This window comes from Rhinoderma darwinii, chromosome 11 (genome assembly GCF_050947455.1).
Source record: "Rhinoderma darwinii isolate aRhiDar2 chromosome 11, aRhiDar2.hap1, whole genome shotgun sequence".
Classification (NCBI taxonomy): Eukaryota; Metazoa; Chordata; class Amphibia; order Anura; family Rhinodermatidae; genus Rhinoderma; species Rhinoderma darwinii.
Window position 1 is genome coordinate 51,587,498 of NC_134697.1, and position 20,783 is coordinate 51,608,280.

General features: G+C 41.0%; 1 protein-coding gene across 3 annotated transcripts; it reads right to left on the minus strand.

The window, feature by feature from the left end:
• Positions 1 to 97: 97 nt before the first annotated feature.
• On the minus strand, positions 98 to 20,684 carry SLC25A16 (solute carrier family 25 member 16). Of its 3 annotated transcripts, none has more exons than XM_075841435.1 (10): positions 20,482 to 20,684; positions 18,084 to 18,225; positions 15,044 to 15,136; positions 14,745 to 14,878; positions 9,968 to 10,031; positions 9,198 to 9,319; positions 8,727 to 8,793; positions 5,891 to 6,053; positions 5,000 to 5,068; positions 98 to 3,867 (listed from the first exon to the last, which is right to left on the minus strand). In XM_075841435.1, exons 2-10 carry the CDS (start codon positions 18,175 to 18,177, stop codon positions 3,702 to 3,704), a joined length of 972 nt encoding a protein of 323 aa, XP_075697550.1. In that variant the 5' UTR covers positions 18,178 to 18,225; positions 20,482 to 20,684; the 3' UTR covers positions 98 to 3,701. The 3 variants fall into 3 exon arrangements, with proteins under 3 accessions (XP_075697550.1, XP_075697551.1, XP_075697552.1); XM_075841436.1 differs by lacking the exon at positions 20,482 to 20,684 and adding an exon at positions 20,332 to 20,428; XM_075841437.1 differs by lacking the exons at positions 15,044 to 15,136; positions 18,084 to 18,225; positions 20,482 to 20,684 and adding an exon at positions 11,631 to 11,708 and having other exon boundaries at positions 14,745 to 14,823.
• Positions 20,685 to 20,783: the final 99 nt, after the last annotated feature.

Below are 20,783 nucleotides of genomic sequence, written 5' to 3' on the forward strand. Positions count from 1 at the left end.
CTTTCCACTCTTCAGGAAAAGACAATTAACCCTTTTTTTTCTGGCAGGCAGGTTATTATAGGTCAGGAGTATAATAATTGCACAAGAAATTGACAGATAACCAGAAACAAGAGTTTAATATTAGAAGGGACAAAACAGTGCAATATCACTAACATTTTATTAAAAATCAGTCACATAGTCAAAATATAACCACAAACTCAATATTAGAAGCAAAGTCAATTACAAAACATTGTTCACTTGTGAAAAGTTATATATAATGGAAGATTTAACAATCACCTTCTGCAGTTTCCAATAAGTAGCTTACAAGATTAGTATTCCTACTGCTATAAAAATACAAGGGGCATTACATCCCAGGAGAAGGATAGAGAGGACATTCCCGGATCAACAGTTGGGTCTAGAGTCACTTTCACAGCAGTATTTTGCTTTGGGTATTTGTAAACCAAAACCTGCAGTGAAACCTTTACTTTTTCTCGGTGTATGTTCTACTCCTGTTCTGGCTTTGAAATACCGATGCAAAATACTGACCAAAAGCCCGGGTTCCCACATAGTGTCAACGCTGCGGAATTTCCACAACGGATTTGTGTGCGGAAATTCCGCAGCATTCACAGTAGCAGCAAAGTGAATCAGATTTAGAAAATCTCATGCCCACTCTGCGGAAAATAACCACAGCGTAAACGTTGATAAATTGACCTGTGGTGCGGAATATAATTCCGCAGCATGTCAACTGTGCGTGTGTGATCCTGGCCTTCGGGCAGTTTCATACGTCAATAGTGCGGCCGCATATTAGTATCTGTAATCCTGCAGCAATACATAGACCTCCCACGATTCAACTGAACGGAACTCGGATTACCATAAAACCTTATGGTCATGTGATCTTTTTAGATTAAGCACCAGGTCATCATAACGTGACAAATTGCTTTCTTTATGATAAAGAAGACAGTGATTTTTTTTTATCTCCGCCTGTTCTTTTAAGCTTATGCTACACAGCGGGAAAGATTTCCAACCAATACTTAAAATTATCCAGATATTAGTTTAAAAAAAAAAAATTAGAGCAGCAACCAAAAGTTTTGTTCTTATGTTGTATCTACTTAAAGATCTTCCTGTCCCCCTGCGGCAGCTATTTTTGATGGAGTGACAACAGGAAGCAAAGCCATGGTCACTTTTGATTTAGCTTCTCAGAAATTGAAATTTTGTCAGCATGTTCAGTCAATAATATCAGTTGCTGAGAAGCGAATTCAAAGGTGACTTCTAATATGTCTGCTTTGAAGAAAATAAAAAAATAAATGGTCACCGCAATAAAACAGAAATATTACAATAGTTCTGTAACCATAATTACCAAAAATCTGGTAGGTTAACTTTCCAAAGTAATACTTTGATTTTTGGAAGCACAAACATTAATCTGGCAAGGGGAGGAGATCCCAGACAATGCCAAAGTCAGAGGACAATGCCCAGCATCTGCCGATACCAGGATGACCCAAATAAATCACTGAAAATTCAAGAACATCGCTACAACGATGAAGATTACTGCACACTAAGGGCACAATTAGGAAACCCAGTGCGGACAAAGTGTGGCCCAGAGCAAACAGATGGCAATGGTTTCCCCCTGCTAGGACCCTCAGCAGTAAACTGTAATCTGTGGGGAAACCTGGCAGTAAGCATTTCATTCCCCTGTAGCGCCACCACAGGGGAAATTAAGCATTGCACAGTTCTCATTCAAATTAATGGGTGGTCTGTGGTTGACTCTTCCACTTTATTTTTCTACTAGTTTCTATTAATGAGGCCCATTAAGGAAATGTATAAACCATGTGTAAAAAGTCGTTTACATCTTTCAAGCACAGTGATCTGATTGGTTCTTCTGCGCCTCACATCAACTTTTTGTCTGCATTTGTTTTTATATATGAGGCACAGCATGTAGAACTACCAAGTAGAACTACAATTCTGGCATGTTTTAATAGCAAGACAATTACAGTTTATAGAACAGATCAGATTTAAATTCTAATTTTATAGACCAAGGGCGTAACCAGAGAGTGCCACCCACCCCCCTCGATCAGACATGCCTGGCAGCGTCAGGACGTTGTATTTTTTTTACCATTGTAAGCAGCGTTGCATGTAAGTCCTAATGCTGCGGCGCAGCATAGACCACCTGATGTGGCAGCCTGAGGCGTTCCAGGGCGGGCCCCCTTCCCACTCCAGGCCTGGTCACGGTCATACATACGGCTATGCCACTGGTATTGACTTGAAATGAAGTGTGCTTTAAAGAGCAGTTTTCCTTAAACACGTTGTCCAGACACTTTTTATTCATGGCCTATCCTTAGGATAGGTCATTAATATCAGATCGGTGGGGGTCCGACTCCCAGCAGCCTTGCCGATCAGCTAACTTGGGGGGCTGTGGCGTTCGTCACTGCAGCCTTTTCACATTTTACAGGCACAGCGCCGTACAAATCCAGAGCGGCTGAACCTGGGATTGCAGTTGCGGTACCAGTCAAGTGAATGGGACTGAGCTGCAATCCCAGGCACAGCTGCCACCAATGTGTACTGCGCTGTGCCTGGTAAACACTAGGGACCACAGCGATGAATGCTGTGGCCCCTTTTGTTCGCTGGTCGGCCAGAGTGCTGTGAGTCGGACCCCCACCGATCTGATATTAATGACCTATCCTAAGGATAGGCCATCAATAAAAAAAATGTCTGGACAACCGCTTTAAGACTAAGCTGGAAGAACTAAATGCATTATTGGGAAAGTTTGGAATTCATTCCTTCTTTTTCCTTAAAAAATAAGTAAAAACTGAGTTTTGCTTATGCTACATCTGAACAAGCCCTAACAGTGCAGCGCTCTATTCCTGAAAAGGGAAAAAAAAAAGGTCTGAAGCAACCAGCTATTTGAGTGACATGTTGCTCTTAAAAAAGACTCTTACCCTTTGACCTGAAGATCATGTAGTACTACAGACCTCTGCCCAACTGGTTATTTGTTCTCTGAAAATACTGCCGAAACAATTGTGCTCAGTTACGCAATAGCGAGAATACAAAGTGAGGGGATGCCAAGTGAGGAAAGGGTACAGAGACTATGTATATTGTGTGCTGGCGGACTAAGAAATTCAGGCAAACAAATGTTTTTCTATGTATGGCCACTGAAATTACGGACATAAACACCTTTGTGGAATTCTTTTCTCATTGGTTTAGCTGGGAGTGAAACGGACGACAGACATGACATAAATCTCTCAATCTCGTAAAAAAAACACAGCATACTTTTTTCCACACGGAAGATTATAGCATCATTGTTCCTTATTTATCTGACAATTGTAAAAAATAAATAAAAATAAAAAAAGTGTAAATCAAAGTGCAAACTGCATTCTTTTAAAAACAACATCTCTGTGAACTAATTCATTGTGATTGGCGAATATATATATATTATATATTCTATAAAACTATTCAGCCAGCTGGATTTTTCTATTCTAATATTACCTCATTATTATTTTTACTTTAAGATGAACCATAAATATAATTAGACATCTTTATAAAACCACTCTAAAAAGGCGGTATTATACAAAACCAAAAGTCATCTTATTTACTGTACGATTGTGTTTAAAGGTAAAATCTCCAGTATCCTATGAAATGGCTAAACCAATGCAGCAGCTGGGGAAACTTGCTGGATTTATTACATGGCGCTATTTACACTGTACAAACCACTAAGTTGTACTAGAAGATCAAGCAATCTTGTTTAAATGCAGGACCTGTCGCATAAACTCATAGGTGGTGAAGGCCACGGCTTGAGATGGGATACAGCGGATGTAGTTGAGAGATAAGCCTCGGTATAGTCCCCTCCTTAGGCCGTGCTCTTTGTAGACATATTTAAGGGTCTGCAACATGGTCCTGGAGAGAAAAGAGGGAATATAAAATAAAACATTGAAACAAGTGTGTTTTACTGAAGGGAGATGGAGCACAAGGTATAACATGTTATATATGCAGAGATTTTTTTATTTTATTTTTAAATTTGGATCTGGCCACCGGTTTCTAAGTATAGAAATTTAGGAGCCAAATTATTACAAATGGTTGCCAAATGAAATACAGAAAGCATTCACACAAGACTGTGTACTGGCCGACTGCAGCGTTTACACTGAATTGCTTACACTACACTGTGGGCTGGCTGACATTTTCATGTACTGCACTGTGTAGCTTCCGGTCTACCTGCTTGGCCGGCGTTCCTATGAGCTGGCAGGCCTGGCACTTGTTCCGCTGTAGAGGAATAAGAGGGCGCTCCGTCTTATATACTTTTTCTCTTGTACCGAGCGATCATCACAGGGCAGCTAGGCGACCTCAGAATACCTCAGATGTTTATTACAGCCGCTCAGCAATCCCACTCCGAAGGCTCAGTACAAGAGTAACAAGCAGCAGCTGCTGACTCAAATGGCATCTGTAGCTAAAATTCTAGTGGTAATTAAAAAATGGCGATCCACCATTTCACGGATTGTGAAAAACTGCCAGCTAGTGCAACTCTAATAGATGGACTATGCGGCGGATGGAAGCGGATTGTTTACTTTCCAGGTTCAGTGTAAGCAGCTGCATCCTTATAGCTTGGTGTATTGATAGAGTATGTAACCCAGCCCATGCCTCCATAAGCCGCAGTCCCTCCATTTTGACAGACATTATACAATAAGGTGTAGACGTTTTTTCTTCGGTATTACTAAGAGTGAAAGGCCTGCCGTTGCAACGGCAGTAAAAATTCAATCTTAGAAGAAGAAGGCGACAGAAGTAAGGTCATGATTATAATGTGTATGCCAGGTAATTACCTCATATTGTTCCCAATAAGGCTTTTAAAGCCCCATTGCTATCAGTATTGCCACCCAATGATAAATACTAGAGTGAAGCCGGCACGGAGGTTCTGTTCCACTCCAAGAAAATACTCACTACATGTGCACATTTAGGAGTTTCTATAGATTCTCAATAATTACTGGTGTAAGTTTATACCTGTTCCAGTTGCACTGTAAGTCATGTCAGTACTCACCGGCACTTATCAGAGTCCGGTAGAATAGCTGCCAATTGCATTCGACGCCTTGTAACGTCCAATGGATAACTGCAGGGGATCAAAGGGAATAAAAACGTTAAGGTTATAACTTTACCTAGAGTGCATTGCAGTAAAACCTTCATATATCTAGTGCAGCGCTGGTCAGCCTCCCCCACATGTAGCTCGCGGATAGAGCCAATGGCCAGTCATATTCCGCCAGAGCCAGGAGAGCGACATTGCTGGTCCTGGAGAAAAGTCAGCAGAGCCATCCACAGTTCCTTTATATTAGTGCATCCCGGCAATGGGTTGTCTCATCATAGACATAATTGGTCTGACTGCTGAGACCTCCACTGGCTGCTAGAACAAAGTGGCAGTGGCACTGGGAAGGCTTCATGCCACTTCGTCTCCAGTTGGCTCGCACTGAAAAATCTGAGATGAGCAGATATTGGTGGCACATCATTCGGTATTCGCTAAATCAGCCAACTGATGTGCACTTTTATGTCTAGAGTGTTGCTTATTCTATTGGCTATGTCAGCATTATCCATCTGTTGCAGTCCAGATTACAACTTTCTGCGGTGAGCTGCATTGTACTGAATACCTTACAATATGTAGAAATAAAGTTGCGCTCTATACAAAATCTTAACCTTCAATAGAAAGTAATGCATAATCCACAAGAAAATGCATGAAATAGTAAAATACCTAACTGAACTTGTTTCGAGAAGAGAACACATTGAAAGACAAAATGGAAAGTGTAAGTTTAGGTCCTTTTGAAACTGAATTTAACATTTCATCCTCAGGGAACTTAATTATCCTTGATATTATCCTTGTATCTCTGTCTTGCGGCATCTTACCGCTTGAATGTCGCTTTCAAGTAAAACAGAAACAACTTACGAAATAGTCTGGGCAATTGCTCCTGCTATTCCGCCACATAACAAGCTAGCAGGAGTTTTCAAAACCCAAACGTCTGGATTGTCGGAAGATGGCTTTCCTAGTACTTCTGGGAAGTGTCGGAGTCCAGTGGTCTTCAATGTTTCAAAGGTGAAAAATGAAAATCCTGTGATATAAAAGAAATGTACACATTATACATATGATGCTACCTAGCCAGAATCTTCACACACAGGAGAAGAGCCCAATCTAAGCCCAAACTTAAGTGGTCACATTCGATGATCTTGTTTTTTAGGACTCAAACTATAGGTGCCCATATATTAAACAAAAAAACTAAAAAACGAATCTACGGGATGTAATACAGGAACAGAAGTGTGTTCCATTCAACATTTTTCAGTTACTACGCTACAATTATGGAGTGATCTGAACCCTTTCACTGACGCGACAATTTTCATACACAAATAAAACCCGAATTATAAAATAGAAATTTTGAAAAAAAAACATTATATCCCGATATCCATATGTTTTATGAAAGTAAACACCTGGCACATTGTGAAAATGTCACCCAGCACTTTACAGTCATGGGCGTCTTCCGTTGACAATAAGCAGATCACAGTGGCCTCCTGCTGGGACCCTCAGCAATCAGCTATAATCTGTGGGGAAACCAGGCAGTAAGCGTTTAATTCCCCTGTAGCGCCACCACAGGGTAAATTAAGCATTACACAGTTGACATTCAAATTAATAGGTTGTCTGTGTAATGCAGGACAAGACAGGTCCTCCAGAGCAAAAGACGCTCTTTGTAACAGCTCTTTACTCTGGCCAAGAGATGAGAATTATGAACAGGGACCCCCCCCCCCCCTAGTAACTCAGAATTTCCTAAGAGGTATGTATGGAAGTGGGTTTTCTAAGCTGGGCAACCCCTTTAAAATCAGCTATGAAATGCTTTACCTTATGGGAATCCTTTATTGACACACTGTCGCCACAAATAAAAAAAACTCTGCACATGCTTTCAATATACCACATCTTGAATAAACAATCGCAGGAGCCCCACCAATAACGTGCCAACATTGGCTGTGTACAGAACATCCATATATATTCGTTTCATTTCTTTTTTCTTTCTGAGCAAACTTTGCTCAACACCTCATGACTCGCACATCCTAATTCTGATATCCCACCCCCCTTTCCCTCCCTTTGATTTGTTAATATCCATTATTGAGCTTATATTACTGATTGTAACAGAGCCTTATACTGTATTTATTAGTATTATAATGTTGTGACTTAAACAAAAACTAATTTACAGATGACCCCAATATATTATGTTCTGCAAAAGGCACTGGAACTATTTATATTTGTCACACCTGTAGAATTGTATAACTTGATTTCCCGATTTATCTCCCTCCCCCTCTCCCTCCTTGTTGTAAAGAAATGATATGTTTTGAAAACTCTTTAATAAAAACTTTTTTTTTTTTTTTTAAATAAATAATAAATAAAAAAAATTAAAAAAAATCAGCTATGTACCTGAAAATGAACATATGTAGTGTGTCCCTCAAAACACTACTTGCGAGACAATATGTTGTAAATGTATTTTATGATGTTATGCAAGATGGCATGTTCCTGGAAGTTTCCAGAAGGTGGGAGGAGTTTAGTTTATATATAGTGGGCCCTCCCCCCTCAGAGTAGTGTCTGGATCCAGTTGGCAGAGTCTGACAGGATAAAGAGGTACTGATTAGAAAAGCCCTATACATCATATATTCCTGGGCTCAGCCACGGGTAGTAGCAGAGTAGACTACCATAGCGTGGAAAACGCCATACTTGCACTTTGCGGTGTTGCAGATTGACATTATCACAGGACCTTGTATCTCCATTTTGCAAGTAAGTAAAGTCTGCTGCAAGCGGAGTCTGTTTAATGCCACCGCAGCCTCCGGTCTTCCTTGTATGTCTAACATCAAGGACACCCCAAAACACCATCAGGACGGGAGTGTCCCGGGGGATTTAAAGACTGACGTTTTCATTAACCCGTACAAACCCCCTCACCACTAGATGTGAGCGGGCCCTCAGAGAGTGGGAAGGCCTGTTAACAACCGTGACCGACACTGAGAGCCCAGCCAGCCGTCATTTTGTGGGCCTACACCTTTCCCATCCACTCTCGAATCTTCCGCTCGCACGCTACACATGCAGCAATGCACATAAACAATATTCGCAACAATCGGAACAAGGAAAATAATTCCACTCAATGTAGATATCTTACAACGCCCCTTTAATGACCACCTAATGGTAAAAAATATCGAAACATTGGTTGGATTGGAGCAAATTGTACTAATTATGGCTTGTTTCACGAAGGCCTTATTCGCACGAGAGTATTTCACGTCCGTGTTACGCGCGTTAAAACAACGCTGCCTTTGCCACGTATAAAAAAAGTGGGTGGGGCTTTGCACGAACGGGCGTGGCCACCTGTGGCCCAACAAATTCACTACAATTTATGCCAGACACAGATCGTAGCTGTCGTAGATTTCCCTTTCTGGCGCACGGACAGCCAGAGATGCACCTAATTGATTGAGAGGTGTGCGCTTCTTAATAAATTAGGCGCATTTTACTCCAGCGTTCTTTACATTAAATTTGGCGTATGAAAAACGCCAGTCTAATAAATTCCCCCTATTAGCTTTTGCACCCTTCTTTCCAAACCAGAAACATACCATGTGTTATCTAACAGTAATAAGATTGTAGCCCAGAAAGAGTTCACAGTATATACGAAATACTGAAATGTATGAGCAATAAAAGAAAGTTCTAGTAAGTTCCTAATAATAACTGGTGTATATAATTTGTAGTTTCCAGGTTAACGTACCTGCATAAGGAGCCATTCCCACAATGGTAGGTATAAGTCCTCTGTAATAACCACCAAACCCTCCTTCCTGCAATACGTAAAAAGTATGGTAAAACAAGCATTACCGTCAGAGTGTGCGCTAAACAAATAACAATGAACGCTAAACTGTGTGGGTACAACTTCTGCTCACACCGTCATATTAAAATGAGGTCACTGTGAGCAGCTATCAAGTCTGAGAGCACGGGATGAAGGTTTATTCTATATACGTGATTGTGAGGAAGAGCTGGCTACATTGACATCAATGCAAGCAGCTCGGTTCTCGTTGCTATGCCTGGAAATTGTATAATGTGAATGAGAGAGAAATCATATAGGTTTTGAAAAGAAAGGGAAAAATGTAGACGACATAAACCATCATTTACACGGGTATTAAATTTTATAGAATATAATAAAATAATAATAATTATACACATGGACATTATGGAACTGAAATACCTTTGTGTAAATAGTTTTGAATGTGTGTATAATGCCATTGTATCCAAGCTCTCCTTTCACTTGAAATGCTAGACGTGCCCTGACCATATCAAGTGGATAGGTAAAAATGACAGCGGTGATACCTGAAAATTAAACAAGAATGATTTACACAATGTAACACAACATACTAGAGCACTACTATAATAATAATAATAATCTTTATTTATATAGCGCCAACATATTACGCAGCACTTTACAATTTAGAGGGAACATGAAACAAACAATATCAGACATTACATAGTGACAAAGTTCATTTACAATTCAAACCTGGGGAGGGAGGACCCTGCTCGCAAGAGCTTACAATCTATGAGGAAATAAGGGAGACACAAAGTGTAATAGTGTTTGTTCTGTACAATGGTCCGGCCATTTTTATACACATGCGGTGGTAACATAAAGCTGCATGAGCCGGTCACCAGCCAGTATCCGCGTATGACGGACTACTGCACAATCACAGCACCCGTTTGGTGTTACTCAAATACAGTTTAACCTTACCATCAGGGGTGTAACTAGGAAAGACTGGGCCCCATAGCAAACTTTGAACTGGGGCCCGCCCCTAGGTGCCACACGCAGACCCCCTTATAGAGATAGTGCCACCTGTAGACAGTGCTATACAGCCTCCCCTGTAGACAGTGTCACATTTTATAATGTGTGTTCTAGGTGCCTAGTTAGATTTACAAACCAAAATTGCAGATTTCTATACTGTCTTAATATATAATGTACGAATACTGTACCTGCCATAGATCCAGCCATTAATCTGTTTACATGTTCTGATTTCCCAATTTTTACACGCAGTAACTAGAATTTAAATAAAACACGTGCGTTACTTTAGCATACAGGAACCAAACACAATGGTCGTTTACCAAATGGTGGTAACAGCGGTAAGGAAAAATTTTGATGAAGGAAGTGAACAGTGGGTTGTCTACTCGGGATTCAGCCAATTCAGGATATATCCTCACATGTAGGAGTGTACAAAGCAACCTTCGAGACCATTTTTAAAACACACTCAACCATGCTTACACATTGAAATTATAGTAATGTCCACTGTATCCACTCTTGAACACCAATGTGTTTTTTGAGAACTGTGTAATGAACAGATAGCTGATCTAAAGGGGGTTTTACACTGGGCAATTATCGGGCAGACGAGCGTTCATATAACACTCGCTGCCGATAACTGGCGTGTAAACAGGGCAGCGATCAGCAGATGAACCAGCATCTGCTGATCGTATAGTTTTAAAAAAGCAAAATATTATCGCAGTCAGTGTAAACAGGGAGACGCGCTGCCGACATGATAATGTATGGGGACGAGCGATCGGAGTAACAACTGCTTGTCTCCATCCATAGATCCTTGTGACAGGAGAAAGTGAGTGCCGATCAACGATGTCTCGTTGATCGGCGCTCGCTGCACCGGCCATTGTAATAGGGCCTTTAGTGTGCAACATATATCCATTCTTCTCCAAACCCATAACACAATGATTTGTAGAGAAGTAGACTACGCATGGTGGGATAGTTTTTGCCTCAATGCAAAAATAAGTAAAACAAAACAGATTGTATTGCTGTGTATGGGGAGCTGGAGAACAGGGAATGGAGTGATGTTGACGGGTCAGTATGAGATCTTACTTGGAATGATCAGCATAAAATGAACGTCCACCTTTAAAGGGTACCTGTCACTAGGTCATATAAGTTTAACGGATTTACTGACCTAGCGCTCTCTCCCTTATTCCTGGTTCCAGAGACATCACCAGTAGTTAGCCAACAGGGTGGAGCTAGTTTCCCTGCCTCTGATGCTGACCAATCAGTGCGAGGCAGCTGTTGGCTAACTACAGCAAATTAGCGTAGAGGGAGCCAACACAACAGTGGGTCATATCTTTGGAACGATGTCGTCCAGGGACAAAAAAACAAACAAAACAGCGCTGGAATCAGGGAGACTGCGCTGTTCAGGTCAGTAAACCAATTCAACATATATGACATAGTGACAGGTCCTCTTCAAATGCATTTTTTTTTTTATCTAAATAGGTTTAACATTTTGTGCCAATTAATTTCTTAATATATCTTTAGAGTGATCTGAGCTCCATTTTTCAGATACAGAGCTCCAGATCCTCTACATAAACTTATAGATAAAATGCTTTGTTTGCAGCCACCACTTTGCGGAGCTTACTGCATATTCTTTATACAAGTACAAAGTAATAGGTAGTAAGCTTATAAGCTCCCCCTAGTGGTGGCAGCAAGCAGACAAAATTTGAGTTGGAGCTCTGAATTAGAAAAACAAAGCTCTGACTGCTATAAAGCGGTTATGAAATCAGCACCTAAAAACAACATGGTGATAAAAGGTTGAGATTCACTTTAAGCCCGTCACTCAACAACAGCTGCATGTATAGATATATCTGGCACTCTCACATTAATGTTGTTACCGTGGTATCGTCATCAAGTGGCAGATTTTATAGCTACAAAGTTCAACACTGCGCAGAACACGATCTGTCAATAAACGTGCAACCTTTAGTCAGTAACATGTTTTGTCTTTTTTTCACAAGATAAAATGATTATAGCATTCCAACATTCGCCTCAATAAAGCGTTTTCAGAAAACCAAACTTTGTTTGTTTTTCTTTTTAACTATTGTGTTGATATTTTGGGTTAATTTATGAAAAGGTAATGAATGCACAAATATCTAAGTCCACATTATAAAAGGACCATGGCATATTCTTTAGAAAAGAAAAATTCAGTTCACACACAGTTATTTGACAAGTTTTTGACCTCCGGTTATTACGGGCATGTGGATACCTATTGTGTAGATTTAATGCTTTTTTTGTTAATGAATTTTTTTTTAATCTTCTGAAGGGATTACTATTTTACAACCCTATATTTCTACTTCTAATGCATTAGCATGCTCCTATATAGTAAAACATTATAGTTAGCGTGCCCCAACTGCAGGCTTACGGAATAGACGGCCATGGGTCCTTTTAGGTCCCCAGCGCTGACTGCAGAGAGGTTCTCCAGTCTCTGATCGGGTTACCGGGAACTGAAGCGCTCATTAGCCTCTTCTGCAGCGACGCCATAAGACCTCACTGCAGACAAAGCACCTGCACATTTAGGCCTAATTCACACGAGCGTGTTCGGCCAGTGATATGCGCTCCGTACGTCGGCTGCATTTCCCGGACTGAGCACACTGCAGGGAGCTGGGCTCCTAGCATCATAGTTATCTATGACGCTAGGTGTCCCTGCCTCGCTGCGGGACAACTGTCCTGTACTGAAAACATGATTACAGGGGGGCCGACGTACGGAGCGTATATCACGGACCAAACACGCTGGTGTGTGAGGCTCCTAATGTGTAAAGTCAGCATTACCCACATACGCCTAGCCAACATAAACCGTATTGATTTTATAAAGGCATTAACGTAGGTGCATGTATGATTGGTACGCAGGGGTTGCATCATTTTTATAGAGGACTTTAAAGGGGTCTTTGTAGAGAGGGTTTCCTTAGAAAACTGTACTGTGCTAGTCCTCCTGTAAATAAACGCATAATTAAATTCACAGCTGGGCGTTTCCATTCCCGTTTTAAAGAGGCCTGTCCAATCAGTGCTGAAAGTGTCAGACTGTGTAGTCACAAATCTTATTGACAACGGGAAAGGTAGCGCCCAGTTGTCAATTTATTCATACAATTACAGGAGGAGTTGCAGAGGAATGGCACAACACAGTTCTAAGAAAAGGCTCCCTAGCAGTGTTATTTCAAGGAGAATACAGTATTTACTAAAAACCTACATGTCAGGAGAGCGGACATGCCCGGTTTCCTCACTGACATGGATAATAAGACATTTGAACCTACATAGCTCATGTGAGTTATGCACAATATAATGGATAGGGGCAACATTTGCCGTGGCCCCCCCTTAACACTAAAAAAGCTGTGCTGCATTGACACGGTCAATTTGTAAAGTCTCACAAAGCATTTCCTTGGTGCGGATGTCGGCAGGAGATCAAGATAACCACTTGGATGCCTATAGTTTTCAGCTGCCAACCCGAGGGACGAACCAAAAAGGTGCTAAGCAATTATAGTAATAAAACTGCTTAATGACCGGCCTATTTTAAACCTTAATGACCAAGCCATTTTTTACGTTTTTCCATCGTCGCATTCCAAGAGCTATAACCTTTATATTTTTGCGTCGACATAGCTGTATAAGGTCTTGTTTTTTGCAGGACAAGTTGTATTTTTTAATAGCACCATTTTGAGGTACATATTATTTATTGATTAACTTTTATGAACTTTTTTTTGGGGGGGGGGGGAATAGAAAAAAACCTGAAATTTCGCCACTCTTTTTCGCGTCTTAATTCTACGCCGTTTACCGTGTGATATAAATAACACAATAACTTTATTCAGCGGGTTGTTACGATTACAACGATACCAAATTTGTATAGTTTTTGTATGTTTTACTACTTACACAGTAAAAACGCTTTTTTTTCAAAATTATTTGTTTTTGTGTCTCCATATTTGAAGAGCCGTAACGTTTTTTTTATTGTTCCGCCGATGCAGTTGTATGAGGGCTTTTTTTTTGCGCGAAGACTTGTAGTTTTTATTGGTACAATTTGAAAGTAGATGCGAATTTTTGATCACTTTTTATCAAATTTTTTTTAAGTCAGGATTCACAGAAAAGCAATTTTTCCATAGTTTTTTATTACATTTTTTACGGCGTTCACCGTGCGGGTTAAATAATGTAATAGATTTATAGTCGGGGTCTTTACGGACGCGGCGATACCAAATATGCGTAACTTTTTTACTTTATTTTGGTTTTTTAATAGTAAAGCATTTTGTTAGGAGAAAAGGTGGGTTTTACATTTTTTTCACATTTTTTTTAAATTAACTTTATTAAACTTTTTTTTTTACTAGTCCCACTAGGGGACTTTAATATGCGATTCTCCGATCGCTATTATAATACACTGCAATACTTTTGTATTGCAGTGTATTACTGCCTGTCCGTTTAAAACGGACTGGCATCTGCTAGGTCATGCCTCCGGCATGATCTAGCAGGCATTCGCTCCAGGCAGACCTGGGGGCCTTTATTAGGCCCCCGGCTGCCATTGGAGACACAGACACTTGGCGATCGTATCGCCGGGTGTCGGTGGGATGAGAGGGAGCTCCCTCCCTCTCTCCAAAACCACTCAGATGCGGTGCACGCTATTGTGCACTGCATCTAAGGGGTTAAACGGGTGAGATCGATACTTATATCGATCTCACCCGGCAGAGCAGGGACGCCTCCAGCCCTCAGCTGCCTCTGGCAGCTGAGAGCAGGGAGATTTGACACTCCCTGCTCTGTTTACTTTATCCTGATGCAGCGACGTAAAAAGGCATATGCATCAGAATAAAGCCCGTTAGTGGCCGCCGTTAAAAGGCGTATTGGCGGTCACTAACGGGTTAAGAAATCTTGCCCAACGGCTTTAAATCACATTTTCCTTTAGGTTAATAATAATGACATTTTTAACATTTATTTGCAGAAAAGTTAAATACAACAGTGAGAAAATACCTTTTTATACTTGTCAAATGCCATAAATTGTATAGCGCCATAGGGAAAGATCCTGATCATCATGGCTCCATTTCCTTTGTACAATCCCAAGAAACCTTCATTCTGTTTTACAGCGAATACTGTGGCTAGAACGCCTACAAATAAGTAAAATGTATGAAATAAATTGAAAGTTGTCCCTATGGGAAACCAGCAATTAATTCCATTATCTTTGTGATATAACTATAAAATATAAAAACCACCAATAAAAAAAATAAAAAAAAGAGTGAGTGCCATTGAATCCATTATGAAGTTTTTCTTACCCAAGTGTCTGTAGTGGACATTTTGTGCTTGCAACAAAATCTTGATCCGGTCGAGGGGTGCAATGGTTGTTTTCGCACAGCAACTTGCAACACCTATGTCAAAAATGATCACATGGTATACATTACCATTATTTTATTCAAAGCTAAAACATATAAACTAAAGTTTATTTGCTATAAGATTTCCCATTCCAAGTGCATAAAAAAAACAAAATGTCATTTATAAAAGGGTCTTATAGGAAGGTAATGATGATTCTTCCATGGACGTGTAATCACAGCAGACGTGAGATGCGGCAATATACTATTTAACAGTCTTGCATGAAACGTCCTTCATAACCATGTGCCCTATTCTAAAGGGGAACTGAACAAGAGCTGGCACTCATAATATCTGGCTACCTGACTGACAGAACAGGATGCAGTTATATTTCAAGTGTAGAGGTTTGTGTTATCAAATGGCAGCTTGTACATAATAAATTGTTAAGGACTACAGGAATTACACAAACCAATCAGACTAAGGGCTTACGAACAAAGCAATGAGGTGTACATGAACCCCATACGGAAGCACACGGAGTGCTTGTTCCCCACACGGTGCCTCCATGAGAAATGTTTCTAATAGGGAAAAATAAAGAGGACAACGTCCAACAATCAATCCAATGTGATCACACTGGAACGAGTGCTGGACGTTGCCCGCTTTATTTTTCTCCATTAATCTGCCTGTAATTGATGCAGAGTCTTTTGTCCAGAACACCAAATTGGATTTCAAGCATGGTGTCCATGAAACATCAGGTGCATGGTGAGCTGACCAATATTTTCTCTATTTTGTCAATGTTTCTAATACCTTTGTAATAGGACATCTGATAGAGCACCAGCAGAAAAAATGGGACATAGATAAACTTCAAAAACACAGAAAAGGCCATACTTACTAAGTGGGTGGGTGAAAACCCGCTCCCAGCAGGACGCAGACAGGTCAAAAAATGCTGCAGAAGGAGAGCGCATTAAATGGTGATCGCCACTAACACTAGTCTTGAGGGGAGTGGTGAACTAAGTGCTCACAAGTGTGTGATAAATGGGTGTCAGTGTTAGTGTAGTGCTAGGGAGTGAATGTATGGTAAAAAATAAGTGTATGTATAGAAGTATCAGAACTGTGTGTGATATTCTAATAAAAAGTATAAATGTGATGAATGGGGGTCAGTGCTGTGAATAGTACATGGGGTGTCCGTACTATGTGTAATACATGGAGGGATAATGTGCTGGTCGTCAGGCATAGCATATCTTGCCATATTACAGCCTATTTGTAACGCCCATGCTGTCAGCTAAGGCGGGCTGCTCTGCATGCCAAACCAAACACTAGCACATCATGCATAGTAAAAATATCCATGAAACATAGGGTATTAGTTGTTATTTTGCCCAAAATACGCAAAGCTCACAACCCAACGTAAAGGGGGCCAAAATAACAACTAATACCCTATGTTTCATGGATATTTTTACTATGCATGATGTGCTAGTGTTTGGTTTGGCATGCAGAGCAGCCCGCCTTAGCGGACAGCATGGGCGTTACAAATAGGCTGTGATACGGCAAGATATGCTATGCCTGACGACTGGCACATTATCCCTCCATGTATTACACATAGTACTGACACCCCATGTACTATTCACAGCACTGACCCCCATTCATCACATTTTTACTTTTTATTACATTACCCCACACAGTTCTTTTATACCATACATTCACACCCTTGTACTACACTTAGGCCCCATGCACACAAACGTAAAAACGCCCGTAATTACAGCCCGTAATTACGGGTCCATAGACTCCTATTGGCCACGGGTACCTCCCCGTATGCTTACGGGAAGGTGCCCGTGCCGTTGAAAAAGATAGAACATGTCCTATTTCAGGCCATAATTACAGCACGGGCAGGCCCATAGAAGTCTATGGGGCTCCCGTAAGTACGGGTGACTACGTGTGTGCACCCGTAATTATGGGAGCATTCCTAGGCGACGTCAGCGTATAGTCACTGTCCAGGGTGCTGAAAGAGTTAAACGATCGGCAGTAACTCTTTCAGCACCAGGGACAGTGAATTCCGATCACAATATAGATAAAGCTGTAAAAAAAAAAAAAAAAAAAAAAGAAGACGTTCATACTTACCCAGAACTCTCTGTTTCTTCTACCAGTCCGGCCTCCTGGGATGACGTTACAGCCCATGTCACCGCTGCAGCCAATCACAGTCCAATCACTGGCTGCAGCGGTCACATGGACTGCCGCGTCATCCAGGGAGGTCGGGCTGGATGTGAAGAGAGGGACGCGTCACCAAGATAACGGCCGGGTAAGTATGAATTTCTTTTACTTTTATTACGGAAAGGGCTTCCCCTTCTCTTTATCCTGCACAGATAGAGAAAAGGGGCTGCCAATTACTGCAGTGTAATTTTGTAGCGGAAACGTGCCCGTAAATATGGGTGGAATACGGGTGACACCGGACCCGTATTTATGGGCACGGTCCGTAAATACTGGTGCAATACGGGTCGAATACGTGTGACCAAGGACCCGTATTTACGCCAGTATTTACGGGTGGACAAAAATACGGTCGTGTGCATGAGGCCTTAGACGGACTAATTTATCGCACACTTGTGAGCACTTAGTTCCCCACTCCCCTCAAGGCTAGTGGGAGTGGCTATCACTATTTAATGCGCTCTCCTTCTGCAGCATATTTGACCTGTCTGTGTTCCGCTGGGAACGGGTTTTCACTCACCCACTTAGTAAGTATGGCCTTTTCTGTGTTTTCGATGTGATGGAGCACAGCACCATTTTTTCTAAGAGCTTCATATGAAAACCATGTAATAAAATCTGTGTGTGTACTAGATATTCCTCAGAAAGAATTGTTTAATGTCAAGCTGTATGGGAATAAATACGTGTTGTATAATCTCACAGTGCTTTTTCCAATATCATGCGGGTATTTTATGCTACAATCAGTGTGGTTCAATAAGATTATATTTAGGCTCATATAAATATACAGTTATTTATGGTTAGTATACTCTAAAGTTCTACCTCCTGCCACAAAAGACCTGATCCAGTAGAATTCTCGGTGCACCGGGTTTTGAAGTCGGCTTTTAGACGGAGTAATAGCTGCTTCAGTAGTCATCTTGATCAATAATGCATGTTTCCTTTATAGAAAATATATAGAAGAATACTGGAAAACAAAATTAGAATTAAATAGTAATATATTCATTAGAAAAGTATTGGAAACATATCTATTTTTAATAAATTTTTATCCTGAACGTTATTCAATGCAAAAAATGTTTACAAAATTATGGAAAAAAAAAAATGCACTTCTTACACCAACACATAAAATAAAGTATCATTGCATGTTCAACATGCCCGACATATTGCAGAATAGCATTAACACGGCCATAAAGAGTAAAATATATATATATATATATATATATATATACATACACATACACACACCCCCACACAACAGAGAAACAACTGCACCTGGCATGTCGGAAGAGATGAACGAGACTCCAACCGGAAATCATTGCTTCCGTTAGAATTACCATGGATTTCAATGGTAATTCTTTTTGTTTTAGATGCTTTCTGTTGGCCAGATTTCCGTTTATTTGAAAGAAGTGAAAACGATGCTTTCCGTTTGGGCACTCGTTCACCTCTCCTTCTGACAGGAGGAGTCCTAAAGGTACTAGAACAGTAGTGTGAAAGGAGCCTTACTAGGAAACCGTCCAACCTAATTCAAATTAATTTCCATATACAAAAGAAAAAAAAAATGAAAAAGTTGAATATTTTATTAAAAAGCTACGGCATGGGGCCTTTGTTGTACCTCCTCTGTATGCCTCCAATTTCATATGGCGTTTTTTTTTTTCATGAATGCCATACAAATCTGACCGAAGACCAATCTAGGCATACCCTGTATTACACATATTCTCCCCTAGAAGCATTGCTTTTATGACAGAATAACTGAATTTACAGCAGCTGATAGTGCACTGCACGGTGGCACGCGGAGTCCCTGCAGCACAAAGCTGTATGTGTGCCACTGTCCTTACTCTCTATCGTATGCATGAAGACTTAGTAGCGCCCTTCGCTGCATTACCTGCCATTATTTTGGCAAGCCTTTCCACTAGATTTTGGATTATAGATATAAGGAACTACATCCATTCAGCCGCAAAAAGCATTAGTCTCCATATGAAATTCATGGCACTAATGTTTGTAAAAAGGATTGGCTCATAGTCAATATTAGGATTCATCAAGGTGAAAGTTTGTATGTGGTTATGGTGAGAGTGCTGGGCATGTCAGTTCTTCCACACAAAACCCTTTTCATGTGCCTTATTGGGGCGGATCACCCATCAGTACCCCTGTCTGTTATCCAGAGAGGCAAGCCGCTGTAAAGAGCAGTTTCCACCCTGCTGGCACAACCAGTGGTGTAGCGATTGCAAGGGGTGTGACCGTAACCTGGTTAGAGGGGAAGGAGGCCCACCCTGGATCCACCCAGGCTGCCACATCAGGTCTCGGCCCAGGAGGTCTGTGCTGTGGCGCATAAAAGATCCTGATGCCAGGCAGCATAAAGACGTTGTGTGCTGGATCGCATACAACGTCCGGACGCTGCTCGGCATCTGAAGCTTCTTTGCGCCGTGGCGCATCCTCCAGCGCAGATGTGAACATTGCCTAAGGGGGTCTTATTTGTAGGAAAAATATTATTTGGTCAATATATTGCAGTATTATGTTTGCTGAAATTATGAGAAAAACTGTCTAGTAATAAACAGGGGGCCCTACTTTGCTTTGCTTGTTGTCCATATAAAAGGAACATGTTTTACGACCTACCGTTAAACATTCTGCTGACAAACCAAAATAGAGAGAACGAGGCAAAGCTTATATGAGAACAGAAGTGGTAGTGTCCTATACATAACAAGGTTACTGAGGCAAGGTCATAAGACAATAAGGTCAGGTCACAACATGATACAAGACAGCGGATACAATCTACAACAACATTTGTATCAATGTGCCGCACACCAGGAGATTCTGCATGTGTAACGTGCGCCATATGTGACCACAAATGCCACCATTTCTGTAACAGTTTTTTTCATTATTTTTATGTCCTTAGAAATACATGTTGAGTCACGAGTAACATACGTACGCCATTTCTACGTTGGAGCTCCCAATGGACAGGCAACACTTGTCAATCCCTTCACATGGCGCAATTATGTGACATGCAATATTATGAGGAATATACCAGACAGCCAGGAAAGTGGCACTTTACAACACTAAATACTGTACTGATACATACCAGCCAGCTCTGTGTGGTAAATATAACTAGTGCCTTGTCAGAAAGCAATGCACCCTAGCAGGCAGCCAAAAATATCCATGAAGCAGAAAGTACATTAGACCGTAACAGAGCCCTGCCACACGGTGCCCATAAATAGTGCACATGTCTTACCAGCAAGTTAAGACTCAGGAAATGACATCACATATCGGGCACAGCAAGGGTCCTATATTGGGCAAGATCCGCTGAAGCTACAAACATGCTGCGCTTCATTACCTTCGATGACAGACCAATGCTTTACACTTCACTCAGAACGTCTGCGCATTCGCATTGGACAAAGTCGTAGATTTCAGTAAAAACAATGGTAGACATTTTCTTAGAGACTAAATATTATTGTGTAGATTGAAATAGGGCATAGCCAAAATGGCGCCGTAGCACGGACACACTGGAGTGCTAACGTATTCTCCCTTACTTCC